The following is a 20,710-nucleotide window of genomic DNA, read 5'->3' on the forward strand; positions in this document are numbered from 1 at the left end:
TCAAGATTAAGGTTTTGTCATTTCAGTCTTGCACAAATAGTCCAATGAGTTATATTGTAAATTGTTTCTGTAAAATTACAGCTCAAACTGCATGTTTATATGTTCTCAGATGGTGCTGACATTTTGCTGGCAGTCAAAGTGGTGGTGTGGGTTTAAACCCAAGGTATGCCATCAGTTACACGTGCATCTTTTTTTTTTTTTTTTTTACTTTGAGCACCTGCTCCTCCAAAGGTCACTGCATGCCCCTGGTGCCCCTCATCATTCTGTGGCGCATCTCCTCCTTTAAAGTAATACTGTTATCTTCCTTTGTCTCCTCAGCCTCCTTGGAAGGCCACCTCCAATCAGAGGCTGCACTTGATAAGAGGGGACAGCATCACTATGACTGCCAAGAGAGGGAGTGTGTACAAGGGGAGGCGGGGTGTGAGTGTGGGTGCTCATGTCGTCACTGCCTGAGACACCGTACAGAGCAAAGCGCCCACCCTCTCGCGCCTTCTGTTCTCCTGCATCCCAACCGTCCCAGTCAGACGGCTTTCAGTGTAGCTTGCCTGAGCCCAGCAGAGGCTCCACATTCTGGCAGTGAGCCACGATCTGCAGAGCCAAAACAGACGAGTACGAGCATCAGGATGAGCTTGAGCATCGCGCATCCCTTGTCCCTCCTTCTCCTGCTCCCTTCGCTCCTCAACTGCGGCATCGGCGCCGTCCCCTCCCCGTTCCAGCTGGTCCCGGACACCCCTGCTCCGGCTGAGCCCACGCCGACCCGGCTCGCGCCTCGGCCGGACCCCTGCGAAGGTCAACCCTGTCTCAACGAGGGATTCTGCCTGGCCATCCCGTCTCCGGGCAGCCCAGAGGACACCTGGGAGTACACCTGTACGTGTGGTCAGGGCTTCACTGGACGTAACTGTGAGGTCAGTCCTTAACTTGTTTTCATTTTTAGGGACAGAAAGAAAGCTGATATTTTGGGTGTAGAAAACAATCATCCTACATTTCTCATTTGGGGATCATGTCCTGCTCCCCAGAGGTTAAAGTAATCAGCAGGGGTGTCAAACTCAATTTCATCATCGGTTTCCCTTAGAGCGCCATTAAGATTGTGGCAAATTATATCAATGTTTTTTTCATTACCTCATTATAATACTACAATTGGTACAACAAACTGAAATGTAGGAGTAGTTAGAAATGACAAGCAAATCTTTCAGTGCTCAACTGTTCATTTAATGTTAAGAAGGAATTTGGAGTGGAAAAAATGTGGAATATAATATTTGTAAAAGGGAAAAAAGCTGCAGATTTCCTGTCCAAAGGAAAAAAAAGAAATTCATTCACCACGAAATTTAAAGTCAACATCAGGTCTGATCAAAACCTCGTGACTCCTTCCTTTCTTAAAGATGTTTAGTTGATATAAAACATGAAGAATATCACTTGCACTATTACAAATACACACGTTTGCCCCAAGCATAAGTGTACTATTTTGAACCAGATGCTAGTATTGTATTGTGGGGATGTGTGTACCTTAATCTGTGATTAACAAAAGCAAAATTTGCTGGCAAACTATAGAAGGGATAGCTTTTTATAGTGGGAGCATGTGCCATTACTGAGATGTGGAGGCAAGGGCTGCGTTGCTGTGGCAACAGGAGGGAAGAGCGCTAGCACACACGCTCACTTAAATTGTTTTTGTGTGCGCGCGCGTGTGTGGAGAAACAAATTGCATTGCATCACTGTATACAGCGCATTGGTTTGAATTGTTTCAAATAGATTCGAAGATAAATTATAGTTTTTACATCCTGAGTGACATTATAAGTCTTATAATAATCTGCCAATATGTAGGATTATTATGTTAAGGTCAAAGGGACACTCTAGAATCAAGGATGGGTAACAGGCAGGTTTTATGTATAGTTTTAAGTTGTAATATCACCAGTCACCACTAGATGGCAAACATGCTTAGTTGCGCTTGCACAGGAGACTTGTACTGCCCAATAAAATTGTGAACAAACCTAATAATTCCGTGATTTGGAATGACAAGCGGGGCAAAACTATTCAAATCTTGAGCGAGTTGGTTTTTGTGAAAAATGCACAAAATAAGTTCTTGCACTTAATGTTGGTTCACTATTCAGCAGTTTCATTCCGTCTTTGAATGAGCCCTTTGCATGAGGGTGACGGACGGGGTTGTTATTTTGGATTGTGCAAACCTTTTGTTAGTGAAGTAAGACTGGATCTTTTATACAAGATTGTACCTTTTTTCAATTTCATTTTTTAATGCATTTAAAGAAAATCCAGACGATACGAATAGATGATGGCCTTGTGTTCCCCACCATATAAAGAAATACAGCCTCATTTAAAGTGGTTTTCGATCCAACTCTGTTCAAGGTCCAAGAGAATTGGTAAATGACTAATCCTGAAATTGTCCACCTGTCACTTACAAGGTGATTGTGAATGGGAGTACTGGCCAAGAGTGGACCCGCTGCCATTGAAGTGCTCTTACCCCTGAATGATCTGCCGCAATTGTCAAAACATAGCCGTCTCCTCTTTTGAATTGCTGCTGTTCACTTGAGCTCACAATGAGCAAACCGCGGCTGCAGTAAGCTCAGCTCAGTACAGTGGTGTTCGGTCAGCTGCATCTATGAGTCATGCCGAGGCCAGAGCGAGCACCCACTCATCAGCTCAGAGGATAAATGAGTCTGCTGTAGCGTGACTGACAATTTAAAGGAAAGCTGCAAGGTGAATAGATGAACTTTAACCGACTCACCAACAGGTGGCAGCCATAAGCCCCCACGGATTTCTTTCCTCTAACCCGTGCAACATCTTTATTTCTTAAAAGGTATCCACATCCTTGTCTAGCCTGATACCTGCAAAATTGTGCATTTAACAAAAGAGCCAATGACAAGCGCCTGCCATGCCGTCCTGGTTTCATTTCTCAGAATAGAAGCAGTTGCAGGTTTGCGGCCTGCTTCTCTGCAACGCATGAAACAAAGGAAATTTCAAATGAATCATAATTACAGCACAGTTTTTATTTTCCTATATTTAAGCACTTCACTTTTGCGACGGTTAACGAAAATGAAAGTTAGTTGAATTAAACCTCGCCTTTTTTTAATGACAGCTGCTCCTTAAACATTGTTGGTCATTATGGTGGTACTAGAAGAGCTATTTTTTGTGTTACGTGGAGTAAAAAGTTAGACAACCACCGTTCAAACACAAAAAAATTAGATATGACAGATTCATTGTAATTCATTTTTAGACATAGATTGAAAATATGAAATGAAAATATTGGGCCCAAAAGTCTTTACATTAGTGCATGTGACCTGGGAGTCAAGATGAAAAAACTTTGACACTTCACCTGTAAATGTATCGTCCCATAAAGCAAGTGGGCCTATGTTGACCGCTACTGTAACATGGTGCAACAAAATCTATCCCGCTTTTATTGCTCTTGAGCTCATGGCCAACACAGACCTCAAGTTGAGCTCAAGGGGAATCATTGATTTTTGCTTCCCCCCCTCCTCTTCTTTCTTTTCATCCCGCTGCTTATTCCTTCACCATGGAAACTGGAACAGCAGTCAATTGAGATTTGCTGAATGACCTGATTGGAAGAGCTTGCTACTGCTTTGCATCCTCTCTTCCTCTTCTTGATGGACGGTTCAATGCGGGAGGATGAGAAGAGAGCCAAAATGGGGAAAAGAAACAAAATAGCAAGATAATTAAATAATCACAGCCGGCAAGATGGTGAATAGAATGAACAAATCAGAATTCAACATGAAAAAAGTCTGCAAAGTCACTCAAAACTTTGCAGCTGTCATTTTGTAAATCCTTTGACTGCTTTGTTGAGTGTCAAAAGATTCATTTGAATGCAATTTGCTTTTTCTTACCGTATTTCCACGAGCGAGTAAAACCATTTCCAGCGTGCAGACCTTATAGTGTTTGTCTTGAACTTTCTTTTTGGTTTGTCGTCAGACCTTCTTTCAACAGCTTTCTTGTTTGAATGACCTCGGTCTTCGCCTCAGTCTCTACTATATTAATTATTAAAATGACATGATAGCTTTTCTGACGACATAACAGCTGTCAATCAAGAATCTATTACAGGAAGCTGTTAAAACTTCCCTCAGTCATTTTTCATTATGAGAGCCATGGCACTATTTAAAGTCACATTTAATCTCATTAATATCTCATTAACTCATCTGAGAATTAATATTTCTGGGTGTCTTGCTGAGAGGGCAACTAAGAGCTCAATTTATAGAGTTGGATTTATGTACCATTTGGCCACATCATCACTATAGGTTGCACTTTTTTTCTCGAGTTACATTGTTAATTATTAACAACTTCAGAAGTGCTGCTATTTGAGGAAACGTTCTCGTAAACAGAACACCGGCACTTAAATATGTACACTCACTACACGCGAGTATTAAGTGTACTTGAATGATCAGATCATTCGTCAGTGGTCCAACACCACTGCAAATAAACATTATGCTGCACAGTCATCATATTTTTTTCTTTTATTTTCTACTGTTTACCATTAGATTGGCTACTTCTACGGTAACATTTGATCCTCATCCTAATGAGAATCTTGTAGTAAACAAAGCTAAGTCCTAAAGATATGTCTTAATTGCATGTGTGTGTGTGTGTGTCTGTGTGCATTTGTGCGTGCTGGAGAACATCGAGCTGTGTCCAATTAAGTGAAGCTCAGTCCTTGTGGTCTCTTTGAAACTCTCTTGCTTGTTAGTGAGTGGAGTAAAACTGTAGAATAAGAAAAATACTGTATACTTTGCCCAACTCTGCGGGTATGTTCACTTCTTTTAACAAGGGGATGTTCCTTTGGTGTTTGCTTCTCGCTAAACCTCCCCCAACCCTCACAAAATAGGTCAAAGAGCAAACACTGTTATATATACAGTAATTAAAAAGATAGGACTAGCAAAAAAAAAATGGCCATGGTTGCAGTGTTTCTGTGCTACGTAGTGGCAACAGACGTGTTAAACTCAGATGAGGGGCTTCATTAATTGAGGTCTAATAGAAAAAAAGTGATGTCATTTTGTGACATTTATAGACAGATGCAAATCTTTGTGCATGGGCGTCCATTTTGTGGAGTGTTTTTCTTTATTCTATAAGCAAAGTGAGGCAAAGCTGTTATCAGTGAGTGTTGGTGCAATGAATGAGAGAGTTGTTTATAGTCACCAGTACCTTTGATAGAGCATTAAAATTTGAGAAGACGCTTTGAGCTCTCATTACTGTTGCACTGCTGTATGTGTTCACTTTATAGTGGATTGAGCTTGTAGATAATCATTTACATTTCACACATCGACTGGCTTTTTGATGTCTAAGGAGTTCAAGAAGAGAAGGAGTTGGTTTGATGACTGTAATGTGCGTGGATGGATGGCTTTTTTAAAATAGTAATCCATACTGAATCTCTGCCACCATGATAAGTATATTTCCAACCCCCAGCAGACTTCTTCCCACGTAGGCGCAAATGTTAATACGAGCTAATCGTCGCGTCTGCAGCAGCGCCCGAGGCTGACGACAACTCGTCGCTCGGCTCTCTACTGGAGCTGCTCTGTTGGTCCAAAGGGATTTGAAGGATTTAAACGAGCATTTTATTGTCTGCAGCAAAGAGATATTTGGAACACATGGCAGTACACTAACATCCCATAGAGCGCTGGCTTGTCTCCTAGTTGGCTTCTTTAAAGTAATACATTGTAAAATCGACTCAGCAGACAAGCTGTGAATCTGAGAACAAACCCACTGGAGACAACTACGCAGTCGCTACTAAGGTGTCATTTTAGAAATAGCTCTGTCTTTATCCAACGGAATTAATTCCAGATACCACATTTTGGAGGCATATCAATTTAATGACATTATTAAGACTGTTGTAAGTCTATCTTTGTGTAGCACCTCCCAAAAAAAAACAACCCCTCTGCATTGACCTTTAAATCAACATTTAGCACCTCATCAGTCACAAAGCCATTGGGGGCAGTCGCATTACATGTCCAGTGCCCTCTCTCAATATGAGGTCCAATTTGGAACACCATGCCTCTGTTCCCCTTCCAAGATCTCCATGGCAACAGAGTGATGACGAACTCAGAGCCAAAAGATTAACAGGTGTGGAGTACATAACACTGAGCAGGAAGTGTTAGATAATGCCGTGTTCCCTTGTGTCGGACACAAACAATGATATATTTAACTCACTGGCTGGTCAGCAAGTCTGCTTGTTTTTTTATGGAGCAGTTTTCCTTAATGTTGCATGTGCAGAGTGGCCTCCCTGTGCTAGCCTGGCCACTTAATGAGCCGCTCCAGAAAGAGGAAATGGGCCTTATCACGTTTTGTCTGACAAAGGTGGAACAGGATGTTGCACTCCCCCAGTGTGTGTCTAAAACTAACTCAAAGTGGCAGCAGGAACAGCTTGAGAGCCATTTTTAGCCGGTGAAGGATTGTTTTTGATCTGCATGCCATAATGCAAACATGTGAAAAAGATAGGAAAACACATTGCTTATGAGCCAGCACATCATGTCAGCAGCAGGCGTTAAAAATCCTCTTTTATGAGCGGCTTCTAAGTTTGTCTCTTAGTCTAATTTCATCTTTTTAATTCACCCGTAATACTTTATCGGGAACATGAGACATTTAGCGGGGTTAGCGCTTCAACTTTACAGATGCCATGTCTATTTTGTAGCCAGTGTGTGATGTGCTAACAACCACAAAAATAACAAAACATAATAATAAAAAAAAAGACTCAATGTCTGCAAACTGCTAAATCGCTGCAGACATTTTTTTTGCTAGTCGAACTTGGCTGTTACAAATTAGGCCAGCAAAGGCAATTGGCAACTAATTCAGGATATACTTGCCCAAAGCGACACAAAATGAACTGCTCGGACGTTAATGCGGTATAATAAAACATATTGGATCTCACGCGTAGGTTTTTGTAGCACTTAGCGGATGTGTGTCGAGTTTGTTATCTCCATTGCAACAGTGATAATATTAGTGGCCCGGCTATAACAGAACAAAACAAAACAAAAATGGCGCAGTCGCTGTGTGTCCTCACTGTAGAAAATAGATGCATCATTTGGACAGATGAGCCGTCACTGTAATGTGACAAGGCTGCGTCTGGGAGATGGAGCACCACCGTATTAATCTGCAGCCAAGCTCAAACAGAACCGTGTTTGTTGCCGTGAATGTAACTGACAAGTTTGTCCAAATCTCTCCGGAAGTGACGGCGGTCAGCAGCTCCAAGGCCTTATGAGGTTATAAATAGCTCGGAACACCTCTTCTTGCCTCCCTCCTCCACTTCTCATTATCTCCTCTCAATGCTCCTGTGTCAAGTTGAGCATTTGACATAGCGGTGTGTTAGTTGTGATAGACAAAGTCTGGCAATCACACTCGTTTATTGGCTGTTTGCTCGATGACAGCACGGGGACCTCGCTGGAGGACTTTCAGCGTCCTCCGGCTGTGCGCTAAATTATGAATGACACATTCAAAGACACTAGAAAGGACTTCTCAAGCATGTTTGTTCCTCTTATTGCTCCACTGCCACCTCATTAACATTTATTCACGCTTTGAGGCAAGATTGAAAGCTATCAAGGTGCTGTGCAATGTTTATGTGGGCTGCAGGGAAGCATATTTTGAAAAAGCCTTGGAGCCACCGGGCTAGGGGGCAAAGGAGTTTGCGAGCAAACCGATGATGGATGCTTTGATGTGCAGAAATAGACTTGAAATAGAAACAGACATGAAAAGGTTTGCAGGCAAAAAGTTCTCTTTTGCATAAGCACTGCACTGTTACTTTTTGGTACCGCAACATGGATGAATATAAAGTACATGATTGCAGATTAAGGAGGAACACTTAAAAAAAGGATTGGAAACATTTGTGTATGGCAGTCATTTTGAGCCTCAATAGTTATTTATTGTATTGGATTGAATTTAATATCTAGTCATAATATTTAATATCTAGTCATTTAATATCTAGTCATAATATTTGAATCAAGGCTGTTTATTGGTGCACCTTTCTGAGTGATGGAAAAAAAGAAAGCATGAGATACTAATTTGAATTCCAACCACAATTATGTGGAAAAACATGGCCTAAAGTCCTACAAACTTTTTTTTACGCAAAGCATCAGCAAATCTCACGTGAATTCAGCTCAGCATTGTAATTAACTATCGGATTAACTCATCAAGTCAGCCTTTTAATTAGATGCCACCACACGAGGGTACCAAAGATGACAAGTTTAATACAACACTTCAAACCAGAAATTAAAATTTATGACATAGGAAATGGTTTGACTATTTAATACTATATGTCAACAATGCCATTAATTTCAATTACGTACTGTTATAATGGAAACGGACCATCTCACTCAAGCAATGTGTACTTTGTTTTAATAGAACCCGAATCACTCATTTTTATGCGCGAGTTGTTTTGTTTTTATTGTAGATGCCAGTGCAATCTAGTACCCAATACTTCTATTAATATGCGTCTAGCCACTATAAGGAGTCAGTCATCAACTCACGTCTGAGATAGAAGTCGGGTAAATCGAGTGATGAAGCAGAGTGTGTGTCGACAAAAGCGATGGCACTGCATCACGAGGCATTTATTGCTGGGCGCCTTTCTAACTGACAGACATAATAAATCATTTTAATATGAATGTGGACCTGATATACTGTCAGGATATTGCCGGAATGGCAAACCTTCAAAACAATACATTACCGTAACTCAAAATACGGAAGAAAAATGAAACGGAATATACGTATTTCCTTTGGAGAAGTTCACTTCACAGTTTCCACATTGACAAAGATGAATGGCACTTAAATGTGGGTAGAAATATGTGCTCCGAGAAATGGAATCATTTAAATTCATCCATTATCTTAACCTGTGGACCACAGTTCCACTCTCATTTGAATTCAGCTCAACATTTATTTTACTAAACTTGAATAATTGCATCGAGAAACAAATTTTAATTGCATAAATCAAATTTAAATTGTAGAATTATAATAATTTGCATTGATCAACTGAACTGTAGGATTTCATTGAAATTTTATAGATTCAAATTAAACAATATATATTCAACGTTTTTAGTTGTTAGCAAGACACGGTACACGTTTAACTTGATTAGCAATGTGGCTCAGATCTTGCTTCCGTGTAGCTTTGCTTTAACCTGCTTTGTTTTCACCACTTCACATCCAGGCCTTAAACCTCATAAGAGCGCAAATGACGTCTAAAGGATTAATTCTGAGAGCGATTTTGGCACCATAATGAATAAAATATTTTGTTTCAGCTGAATTACAGAGAACTCATTATGCAGTGCGCATTTCAGATGTAAATTACTACCAGCAGTATGAAAGTTTAATTAACATAATCTAACAAATGCCTCATTGACTGATTATGTAATTACAGCATATTCATAAGAATCGTTTCATTCTAATGCAATTTTTTTGGGTGTAGGATTTGACATTTTTCCAAGTATACTTGGCATATACTTAATTAGCATTACTGTTGTTATTATTATTATTATTAGAAAAACATTAATTTTGATTTTATATTTTATACTTTCATCACCAAGTATAAACCATCACAGGATATTGTGTTGCTGTATTATTATTATTATTATTATCAGGTGTCATGGCTGCTGTCTGTTGACACTTTGAGAGAAGGAGGCAGAGTTGTAATCCCAGATGACGAAAAGCATGGCTTGTATAACGTATATCTCTTTTCACTGCATGATGGGACTCTGGCAAACATTGCCGGAAGCAGATGGGATGAGGGCGGGATAACAACACATTGCCTGTTGTGCTGTGGGCCAATTGTTCCCACTTGGTCTGTAACTATGGCAACTTGGTTGGAATAATGGATGTGTAGAACAGTTTAAGGTAACCTGCAGAAAATGTTCATGGACCTCACTAAGAATCACTTTATGCAGGACTCACCTTGGCATGTGATTGCTGGCTCTATTGATTTTTGTACTTTGCACAAAGACAAATTTACCCACTTACAGTTTTTCCTTCTACGGTAAGAGTATAAGTGTATAAGTATATTAAGTGTATAGCATAATTTGACGCTATTTGCTTATTTATTAAATCAAACATATTGGCACATTTCCACATTCCCACCTCAGGCAGCACATCTTGGAAGTGGCTCATTAATCTGATAATTTAGCTTGATAATTGAAATATCATATAATGTCATTGTCATGTTGGCCGGACCCTTTTTTTCTTCACCTAACACATTTTATAAATATTTTTGCTTTTATACAGTTTTTTAATATCAGAAATAAATCTTGTATGGAGCTTCATCTGTAACTTTCGTCATTCTTTGAGTTAGTTGGGCACTTAAGGAAACTACCAATTCAAATTTTGTTTTCATTAAATTCTCACCCCAAACACAAACTTTAGAATACATGCTTTATTTGGACAGTAAACATTTGAATATTATATAATTTAATATTAAAACATATTTTGATTTCATTACATGCGTTCTTATGGGAAAGTGCCATTTAATTTCTTTAAATTGTTTTAGTGTCCATACACGAACACAAATATGCCTCTAAATTAAATTAGGTATTTCCACTCCATTTCCACTCCTTTCCTCGGGACAGCTCACACTCAACATTGTGAAGCAATTAACTTTCCTTCTGGGTATCTAATTCCTCCTATTGTTGCTCCACGGGAATAAACACAAAGAGGTTAATATCTGTCATTATCAGTTGTTGAAAAATAAATTCATTCACATGATTTGGTGGCGCTTGTGGCAGTGAGCTATAGTCAGAGAGTAATGAGCAGCAATCATATTGTAATACACAAGCACCAAAACAAACAGCAGTTGCACAATAGCACCATATAAATATTATTAAATTACCATTTTGGGCAGATAGCTTCTTGAAGTTACAGTTTCTATGAATAACACTGTAATTCTCTTACAATGAGGGAATTTTTGGTTTTAAAGCAGCAAATGCAACAATAACAGCAAAAAATAGTATTAAAAAAACATGTTATGTGGTACATTAAAAATATTTATTTTTTCGTTTGTGGAAACATTATGTTCATTTTTTTACTCACCCTCATTAATTTATTTTGAACATTCCACAAGAGGGATAACAAGGTTGGCTTCACATCGCCTTTTATCCGATGCTAATAACGCCACATGTGGTGAAAAGTAAATAACTTTTTAAAATTCACACCACACACATCCACATGAAGAAATAGAAATAAATATTTCAAAATCTTCTGTACAGTTGCCAGGGGACATAGTTCAAGCATCATTACCATCCGTCTGTTCAGTCTCTCCCCAGGAAGACACTTTGTTTCTCTCGTGGTGGGATTGAATCTGTTCTGTATTCAAATCATCCACAGAAATGACTTCAATAAAATTATTTAAAGAAAAACAAAACAAAACTAGGAGACCGCAGATCCTTTAAGCCATAGAAGGAAAGGCGCCGTCCTGTCAGGCATCTTTGTAAGCAGTGCTTTGTCTTCTTTGACCTTCACCATCCATGCAAGAATATTTTCCTTCAAATGTGCTTAAATATTGATGAGGGGAGCCAGCATGATGGCTGTCAGTAAGCATCTATCTCATTTCTGTATGTGTGTGTTCATAACTTTTGATTCAGCCAGAAAATACTATTATTATATGTTTGGACGGCACAAACAATCAAACACCAGCATTGAAATCAACAGAAAACAAAAAGACTAATTGATGGGAATCAATAGATAACAACATGGCTTTATTTATCCATTAATTTTCTATCATTATGGAAACAACAACACCAACTATAGGTGAACAGGACAGACTAAAGGAAAACAATCTAAAAGAAACAGTTGCTTGATAAAATCAGTGGATAATGATCTGTGACAGACTGGACCGCCAGGATTCTTGAACTTTTAATTTGAAAACTAACCAATTACATACAGGCTGGTAGATAAAGTGTCAAAGCTGAAGATGATGTTTTCATTGTCTCTCGCCAACAGTATTCCTTCGTCTATTTATTCCCCCTCATTTCAGTTCTTCACAGACCCGTGTTCCAGCAGTCCCTGTCTCCATGGAAACTGCAGCCTGCACAATGGCGAAGAGGAGGGGGAGCCGACTTACACCTGTGAATGTAGCGAAGGCTACGAGGGGCCGAAGTGCGATCAAATCGTGCTGGCCGGGGCTGAATGGGAACCTGTCTCCCCATCAGCACCTGAACTCGCCACCCCTGTCACCTCCACAACTTCAGCCGCCACTCAGCCACCACACCCAACCAGCGTGTCCCCCAGCACAACATCACCACCACCCACCCTGCCGCCATGGCAACACAAAACTGGCCAGCGGCTTGTGGTCGTGCTGTGGGAGCCCGACAGGGTGAGACAACTGCAAATGGACTTGTTGTGGACTTTAAGGTTCATCAACACAACATGATGTGGTCATGTTTGTGATTTAGGTGACTGAGGGTCTCCACTGCGTGAGCCCAGAGCTGTGTGAGTTGACAGCAACGCTGACTTTATCTCTGGAGGTACCAGAGGAAACGGCTGTGAAGTAAGCCTGCCTTCAAGTCGTTTTTTCCTTGTATTTTCAAATCCAAACTGCTCCATCAAACTTATTAATTAACTGTTATATACATAGATGGATGGATAGATATGACATTGCACGGCAGATTTTATGATGGCAACAATATGAGCTTGGAATGACTCACTGTCACACTTTGTATTCAACTTTGGATGTTAAGCCGTATTAGTCATTCGAGAGTATATTCTATCTTTTCAGCATGCATGCTCATGAACAACGTTACGCTCCCACGAGTAAGGGCAATGATTTATACCGAAGAGTCAAGGAGATGAGAAGACGTCCTTGATGTTGCCCCTCATTACAGATAGTGAGTCAGTCCATGGTTGGAGACCGGGCGCTATGAAGTGAGAGCTAATCAGCTGAAACAACTTTGTTTTTATACTAAGCGGTTCACTGCAGTTCCAGTTGGATTAGTTTTTAGAGAGTGACAGTCCTTGCTCTTCACTCAACCTATTCAAGTAGATTCTGTTATTTAATTGTGTCACATTTTTAGATGGACCCGAACTATTTCCTTTTCTAAATCTCCTCCAAACCTTTCCCCAGGCTGGTGGTGAATGCTGGTGGAGCTCCGGTGCTGTGGCGTGTGAATGAAGAAGGCTTCCTGCGTTCTTCTTTTACAAATGGCTCTAAAATGTGGTTCTTGCAAGCCTCAAATGGACTGGTGGTCCCTGACCATGCCTTGCCTCTGGGACAAAACTACTTCCTCAGTAAGAATCTATTTTTGCTTCACCTTAACTTTAGCCATGCCTGACAGACAACGTACAGGGACTTAAATGAAGGAGCATGCATAATTAATAGGGGGAGGGCAAGACTGAAGGTCAAGTGAAAGGACAAAAATGAATACGTGATTCGATTTGAGAAAAAAGCAGGGACACGGCGTCGGCTGGATGGAGGACGCATTTGCAAATGGCTGAAATAATGCTTTAATATCAATTCAAATGTGCATCATCGAAGTATGACTCATGCACGTCATGTTGAGTGGAAAAATATGTGCAAAGTCAGCAAAGAGTGAGGTGCACTGACATTGCATTTTGCTCTCACCTCATTGTGTTTCAATTTGTCCGTTAGAGCGATTTGCTGTGACTGTACACTTTCAACACAGTCATCCGGGGTCGGCAATCATTAAATCAGAAGGGAGCATCACTACGCTCTGATTGGTTGGCGATCGCATCACATACGTTATCACAGCTGATTGGTTCTAAAAAGTCCATTGATGTGGACTATTTTTATCCTCGTGCCTGAGTGGCTGTCAGTTGTGATTGAAGATACTGTAAGATGTGTCTTCAACTTAAATGCTTTGAGAGAGATAAAGCACGCTCTATTCTGGTCTCCTTAATGGAAGGGGGAGGGGTCTATAGATCATGAGTGTCCAAATCTTTTCCTACTGTGGGCCACATTCAGAAAAACGGAATGATGCACGGCCATTTTACCTTTGTTTATTAACATGCTCCAACAATTTCTATGTAGTATGCACGTATGTAACAGGATTTCCCGCTCGGCAGGTGTGATCCAGGTGGATTCCCCCACAGCACCAGAGGTCACCTTGCGTCTCAACCTGACGGTGAAAGCTAGCAGTTGTGTGGAGCCTGGCAGCAGCTTTAGTGACCCCCAGTGCTCGGGCAAAGGCAAATGTGTCACACAGCCTTCTGAGGTAAGACATGGAGCTGCATAAGAAAAATTCTCCCCAAGAAATAAGTCAAGAGTTATTAATTTTTGTAATAAAAGCAAGCCACCAAAATATTATCAGGGAACTGTTTTAATTTGTAAGAAAAAAAAAAATAGATATAGCCTACATGATATGTCTCCTTTAATTTCCTTCCAATGTATGACTGCTTATGTTTGCAGAGCACCTTCTTTTGCGAGTGTGATGACAGCTACACAGGAATCTTCTGTGAGGAGTTTGATGCCTGTCATCACCGCCCTTGTCGGAACAATGCCACCTGCACTGATGTTAGGCAGGGTGGCCAAGGACACAACTTCACATGTTCCTGTCAATCAGGTGGGTGCATGCTTGTGCTTCTTTTAGGCTGGTGTGTACAATAATGAGAAATCTCTATGACCAAAAGAGACCTGTATTGTATGAAAAATGGACTCAACTAAGGCCTAAAAATATAACAGGCTGAGACATAGAGTTCATGATACATCATTCCAATGAATCAATTTCGCACCAATAGACAACATGTAACATCAAAATATAATTTAAAAAATAAGGCTGTGCTAATACGATTTATATTAGGCCTATTCACATTGCTGATTGCTGTATGAGAACTAAATGATTACCATCTAGTGGTGATTGGTGATATTACAACTTCAAACTTTAAAGGGAACAACCCGCGACGAAAAAATATCATAAAATTGATGCTCATTGAAATGCATTTTTGAAAAAAAATAAAATTGTAAATCCACCATGACTGAGTTTTATAAACCAGTCTTTATCTGGAGGTGAGGTGTTGATTCACAATGACTGGTATAGACAAATATATTTTCAAGGCTGGCAGTAAATTGTTGACCAGACTGTGTGTCTATTAGGTTATGAGGGTGAACGCTGCCAATCGCTGGTGAATCACTGCCTCTCTCATCCCTGTGAGAATGGAGCCACCTGCTCCAGCAGCCTGGCTGGGCCCAGGTGCTTCTGTCCTGAAGGTAAGATGCCGTGTTGAATGCACAAATGTTCAGTGAGCCATAAAATGGTAGAAAGGTGCGAACTGATCTGATAGGACTTGGGTTTTGGAACCGCAGGGTCACAGTTTGAGTCCTGCTACAGAAAGAAAAAAACACTTTTTTTGGGGAAAGATACTCAGTAGGGTGTAAACAACACAGCATGTAGTGTATCCGCAAGCAGATTATATTATTATTATTATTATTATCATTATTTTAAGTCTCTGCAGTTCCCAGCTTGTGGGATGTGCCACTGAGATACTTAAATTAAAACTCCGTCTTCCATCCTTTCATACCCTTAATGACCTGCATCAGACTGTCTGAGGAAATCTGCGACTGCAAAACTTTTGCCGAAACAGCAGTTCTCAAGAACACACTGTGATTAAGTGATTAACGCTCGACTCTAGAATGAGATGCAAGATGCATTAAAATTGACTACGTAATAAGACGTGAAATGACGGCAGCCATTTAAAACGGTTTCATTACGACCCCAAGTTGCTTTAGTGCCAAAATGAACGCTTAATTGCCCTTCACCAACAACCTCAAGCTGCTGGAAATAAAAGTCAGAACAAAAAAGGATGATTAATTCATGTTGCTGCTCTGAGAAACAAGGCTCTCTCCTGCAAAGAGAAAATACATCTTTCTCTTTGAAAGTTAATTTACGTGTGCTGTAGATGTACTGTAACTCACGCACACATCAACAATTCTTTATTTTACCGACCGGTAATTAGTTCGATTAATTCATTCAGAGTGATGGATTTTTTTTCTGTACCATTTGTAATGTAATTTGTCTGCGCCTCCTTCCTTCTAACACACAAGACCAGAGGACAAAATGTGTGTCATTTCTCTGATGATGATGATGATGCCTCTGGTCGGAACCAGCCGGGCGGGGGAGTAAATGGGTCTGCTATATTTAAACTGTTAACTTCCTTTAATGTAGGCCGGTTCGACTGCCAGCAGCAGGAAGACACGCCGATAGTCTGCATGCTATATATGGATTTTTCAGATCATATTCAACACGACGTACATAGAATGAATTTGATGTCAAGGTGATGAGAAAACAGCTCACTTGGAACAAAGAGGGTAAAAGGAAGAAAGAAAGATGCATTTTATTCAAGAGATTTTGTATGTGGAGGAGGAGAAGGGAGGGGCTGTGAGAAAAGAGAGCAAGGACAATCGTTTGCGAGGGTGACGAGCAAAGAAAAAGCAGAAGGATGGAGCTTATGGTGACAGACCCGATATAAGGAGCTTAGTTGGGATGCTGCAATTTTTCTTCTTGTCTTTGTTTTGGTGGGTGATAAATATCTTCCAACATTACGGAAATTACAGACTTTACTAATCAATAGATGCATGAAAGAGGAATCGCTTCATTAGCGCAATGAAATGTTCACTTCACAGAGGCCAGTTTCAGGATTTACTTCACCATAAATCACACAACACAATTGCTCCTTGGTGCAAAGAGTCGCATGATTGGAAAATATTGATTGTGCATGTTACACCAATCGATCCTCACTTTGACATTTAGGTGATGACCAAGATGAAATTTGATCTGATGTCTTTATATTAACTATACAGTACGTGTCAAATTCTTGTTCGTCAAAGCCTTTTGTTTTCTTGCAATATTTTTTAGCATCAAGACATAATCATGTAACAGCATTTATCCTGGTCTTAATAATAAACAAATAAAGAGAATTTTATCCCGACCAGGATTTCAGGGGCCCACATGTGAGCAGAAGGTGGATCCGTGTGCTTCTCGGCCTTGCCACAACAATGGAACCTGCTTCCCTCAGGGCCCCAGCCCTCTGGGTTTTGGCTGCAGCTGCACATCAGGTTTCACTGGCCCCACCTGTGCCCAGTTGGTGAATTTCTGTGCTTTGAACCCGTGTGCCCATGGAGTGTGTCGCAGCGCGGGCAACAGTTACAGGTGTCTTTGTGTGCCAGGTGAGATGCAGTCTCAGTGTCACATGCATTCACTTCTTTTCCTCTTCATGCTGGGGTTAGGATGTCTCTGAGGGTTTTCAAAATAATTTTTCCAAACCCAAACAATTCTTTAGAAAATACTGATAAAGATTCATCATGTGTTCACTTTGGGGGACGGGTGGAAATGTGGGTAAAAACTCCCAGAAAAATCCGAAAATACCCAAAATGCAATTACCCGGACTTGCACCCGGGGGGGGGGGTCAAGGGATGTTTCCACAAGGCGAGGTGAGCAGTGAACCCCCCCACGCCATCTAGCTCCGCCATTGTTTACCTCCCAACCATTTATCTCACTGCATTTCGCTGTCACCCTCACTTGTCTGGTTGCCATGGTGAAGCAGCCTTAAAAAGTTGAATGTGTGTGTGGTAATTCCTTGGATGTGACTATTTGCTGGTTGAGCCGAATTGTGGCTATGTAGTCAAATGCAATCGAATATTCAAAAGCATGCAAAACATCACGGTCAATACACAAGGATGCCAGTACACACGTACACGTATGCACACACGCACACATCTGATGTCTGATATGTGGAAGGATCCATTCTCATGCTTCCTGCAATCTATCAGGTAATGACATGCAGCCCCCGAGCTCCCCCAGTGACAGCAGAAGTTTTTAAAAAGCCGACTGACATTTTGCTGACATTTTGCTGAAACGACTCAAGAGGCCCTAACTGTGCCCCTCGTTAATTCACCCTCTTCCCTGAAAATATGTTTATCTTCATCTGGGCGGGCTTAGACTTTTAGGGAACATTTTCTGCTTTTTTGAAATTCTTAAATTTGTGATGAACACAATCAAAGACGATAAATATTATGCTGTGTTCTATTAAGGCTACCATGGCTTGTACTGTGAGGAGGAGTACAATGAGTGTCTGTCCGCGCCCTGCCAGAACTATGCCACCTGCCGGGACCTCATCAATGCCTACGAGTGTGCCTGCACACCACAGTTTGAAGGTATGCCATTACACACGATTGATTTAATTCCATTAAAAGAGGCACACTAAATCTTTATTTGTGTCTTTGTGAAGGCAGACACTGTGAAATTTACAAGGACCGCTGTCTGAAAATGCGCTGCCTCAATGGAGGTCATTGCGAGAGTGCAGGATTGAATGCTTCTTGTACCTGCCCACCTGGATACACAGGTTAGTGTGCTAGCAGGTAAAAACAAATATGTAAGGAGTACATTTGTGAGAATTGCAAGTGGTTGCCAGCGCACCTTCTTTATTAAAAGTAAGATAGAGCGAAAGGACATTTTATGTTGCAGTTTCAAGTGCACTCCATTAGCTTATTAGTTGTTCATCCAGAAGCAGTTAAACAAAAAATGCATTTCATAACTATTTAATGGTGAAGGAGTGTTTTCTATCCTGCAATTAGAATTTTGTGCACATATTTGTTTTTTTTAATTCATTCGTCACGTGTCAGAATTTTTTTTTTATCAGGAAAATTTGAATCAAGCACTAGAGAAATCTTTTCCAACCAAGCCACTCAATTTCAGAAAGAAAAATGTCATTTCTTAAAAATTTACACTGTGGCACACAATTTGTCATAAGCAACATCCGAAAAGCTCAAAATTGCTGAACCGATAAATATTACTTAGGAAACTACTGAAGCAGAATATTGATGGATGAATAAATTGATTGTAGTGTAATTATTGTTTCCATTTAATCCTTTTTCAAACTCTTGGAATGATGCCACTATCATAGGGCTGATTAAATTCAGTCAATAAACAGAATGGTATGAAAGTAAACTGTGTTAATGCTCCTTAGCATCCAGTAAAATCCTCAATGTCCCCCAATAAAAAAAAGATTGCTCAAGGTTGGCACAATCTTCAGTCTGTGTACCCTGCATTATGTGATTACCTAAGAAAAGAAAATCACCAGTTTCCGAGAAAAAAAAGTCACACAAATCTGAAGACAATTTTTCCATCCAGGAGAGCGATGTGAGGTCGACATCGACGAGTGTGAGAGCAACCCGTGTCATCACGGCGGAACTTGTATTGACCAATCGCATGGCTACACCTGCCGCTGTCACCCCGGATGGGTGGGGCCAGGCTGTGAGATCCGTAAGTCAGCCTGCCAAAAATACTTCTTACGTAACTAAAAAAAAAAAAAAAACAGACAGAAGTTGAATCAGTGTGTGTGCGTGTGTTGCAGACCTGCAATGGAAGCCGCCGCATTCGGAGGAAACTCTGACTAACATGCCCCGCCACTCCCTCTACATCATCATTGGCGCCTTGTGTGTGGCCTTTGTCCTCATGCTCATCATCCTCATCGTGGGCATCTGTCGCATTAGCCGCATCGAGTACCAGGGCTCCTCACGACACGCCTACCAGGAGTTTTACAACTGCCGCAGCATTGACAGCGAATTCAGCAACGCCATCGCTTCCATTCGCCATGCCAGGCCAGTCATTGCAATTTAGCAAACAAAACCAGTCAGAAAAGACTTTTAAGCCCCATATAACTAGAAACTGGAAATGAAGCATCAAATTACCATAATTGCCTCTATGACCGCATGATTACATTCAACCCACCATTAATTTTGTTGTTTTCCTTGCAGATTTGGCAAGAAGTCTCGGCCTGCCATGTACGACGCCACTCCAATCAGCTATGAAGACTACAGTCCAGATGACAAACCTTTGGTGACCCTCATTAAAACAAAGGATTTGTAAAGCAGTGTTGCACCCATGTACACCTACATCCAGGTTTATATGGGAAAAAATAATCTGAATGTAAAATACAAGAAAAATAACAACCCACAATATGATATCCGTAGTTTAAAAAGTACAACAAAGGAATTTGATACATCTATTTTCCTGTTAACGTTCACGCTTAGGCTTCGCTGTAGCATAAGAGCACCACTGGCACAGTAAACTAATGCGGGTCAAAAGTAACAGGAACCCTCTGCTACAAAAAAACAACGTCCGCTCACAACTCTCTCTCGGTCTGTTTGCTGTCAGGCGACTCAAAACCGACAAGTTGACAGTTGGTGCAGGAAATAGATATCACCGCATATGCTGAATATTTTTATATCTAAAGTCAATTCTGCAGTAGGTTGCCTTACTTCATGCATGGTTACATTTGTTGCTCCGATTAGGACGTCCTTTCATTGGTTGCTCTTTCCCTTTGCAGATGTATTACTACTCTAAAGATTGTGCCAAATAATTATTTTGTGGTTGGTAGACAATTTACATACATGTATAAGAATATTCCAGATTTAAGGGAGATTTTTGTTTCTTTTAGTAATGCCTATTGTGTTTGTTCTTTACATGCAAGTTCCTCGCCGGTGTATTAATTATCAAGAATGTGCATTTGCTAGATTACTGTGATTCTACCATCCTGCTGTGTGTACATTAGTGAACTGTAGGGTAGACAGTTGGTATGATTATAACTGTACAGTTTGTTCGGTGTACTGTACCTGTTTCTGTTCTAGAGCACTAACTCACACCAAGTATTGATCGTACAGTATGGTTTCTTCTGCTGGAATGACCTATAGATGTGTATTGAACACTTATTGCTTATATTACCTATGTTGAATAATGTAAAGATTAAAGTGAACCATATACGTCAAACTTGCGTCACTTGT

At 40.6% G+C, this 20,710-nt stretch overlaps 1 protein-coding gene across 1 annotated transcript; it reads left to right on the forward strand.

Annotated features, from left to right (window-relative positions):
• The first annotated feature begins 224 nt into the window (after positions 1 to 224).
• dner (delta/notch-like EGF repeat containing) lies at positions 225 to 20,696 on the forward strand. Its single transcript, XM_037267569.1, has 13 exons — positions 225 to 905; positions 11,954 to 12,292; positions 12,372 to 12,466; positions 13,040 to 13,203; positions 13,999 to 14,147; positions 14,342 to 14,495; positions 15,026 to 15,139; positions 16,862 to 17,095; positions 17,960 to 18,082; positions 18,157 to 18,270; positions 19,059 to 19,190; positions 19,282 to 19,528; positions 19,685 to 20,696. The coding sequence occupies exons 1-13, from the start codon at positions 240 to 242 to the stop codon at positions 19,794 to 19,796; spliced, it is 2,643 nt and encodes an 880-aa protein (XP_037123464.1). The 5' UTR covers positions 225 to 239; the 3' UTR covers positions 19,797 to 20,696.
• The last annotated feature ends 14 nt before the right edge of the window (positions 20,697 to 20,710 follow it).

This window comes from Syngnathus acus, chromosome 13 (assembly GCF_901709675.1).
Source record: "Syngnathus acus chromosome 13, fSynAcu1.2, whole genome shotgun sequence".
Taxonomy (NCBI): domain Eukaryota; kingdom Metazoa; phylum Chordata; class Actinopteri; order Syngnathiformes; family Syngnathidae; genus Syngnathus; species Syngnathus acus.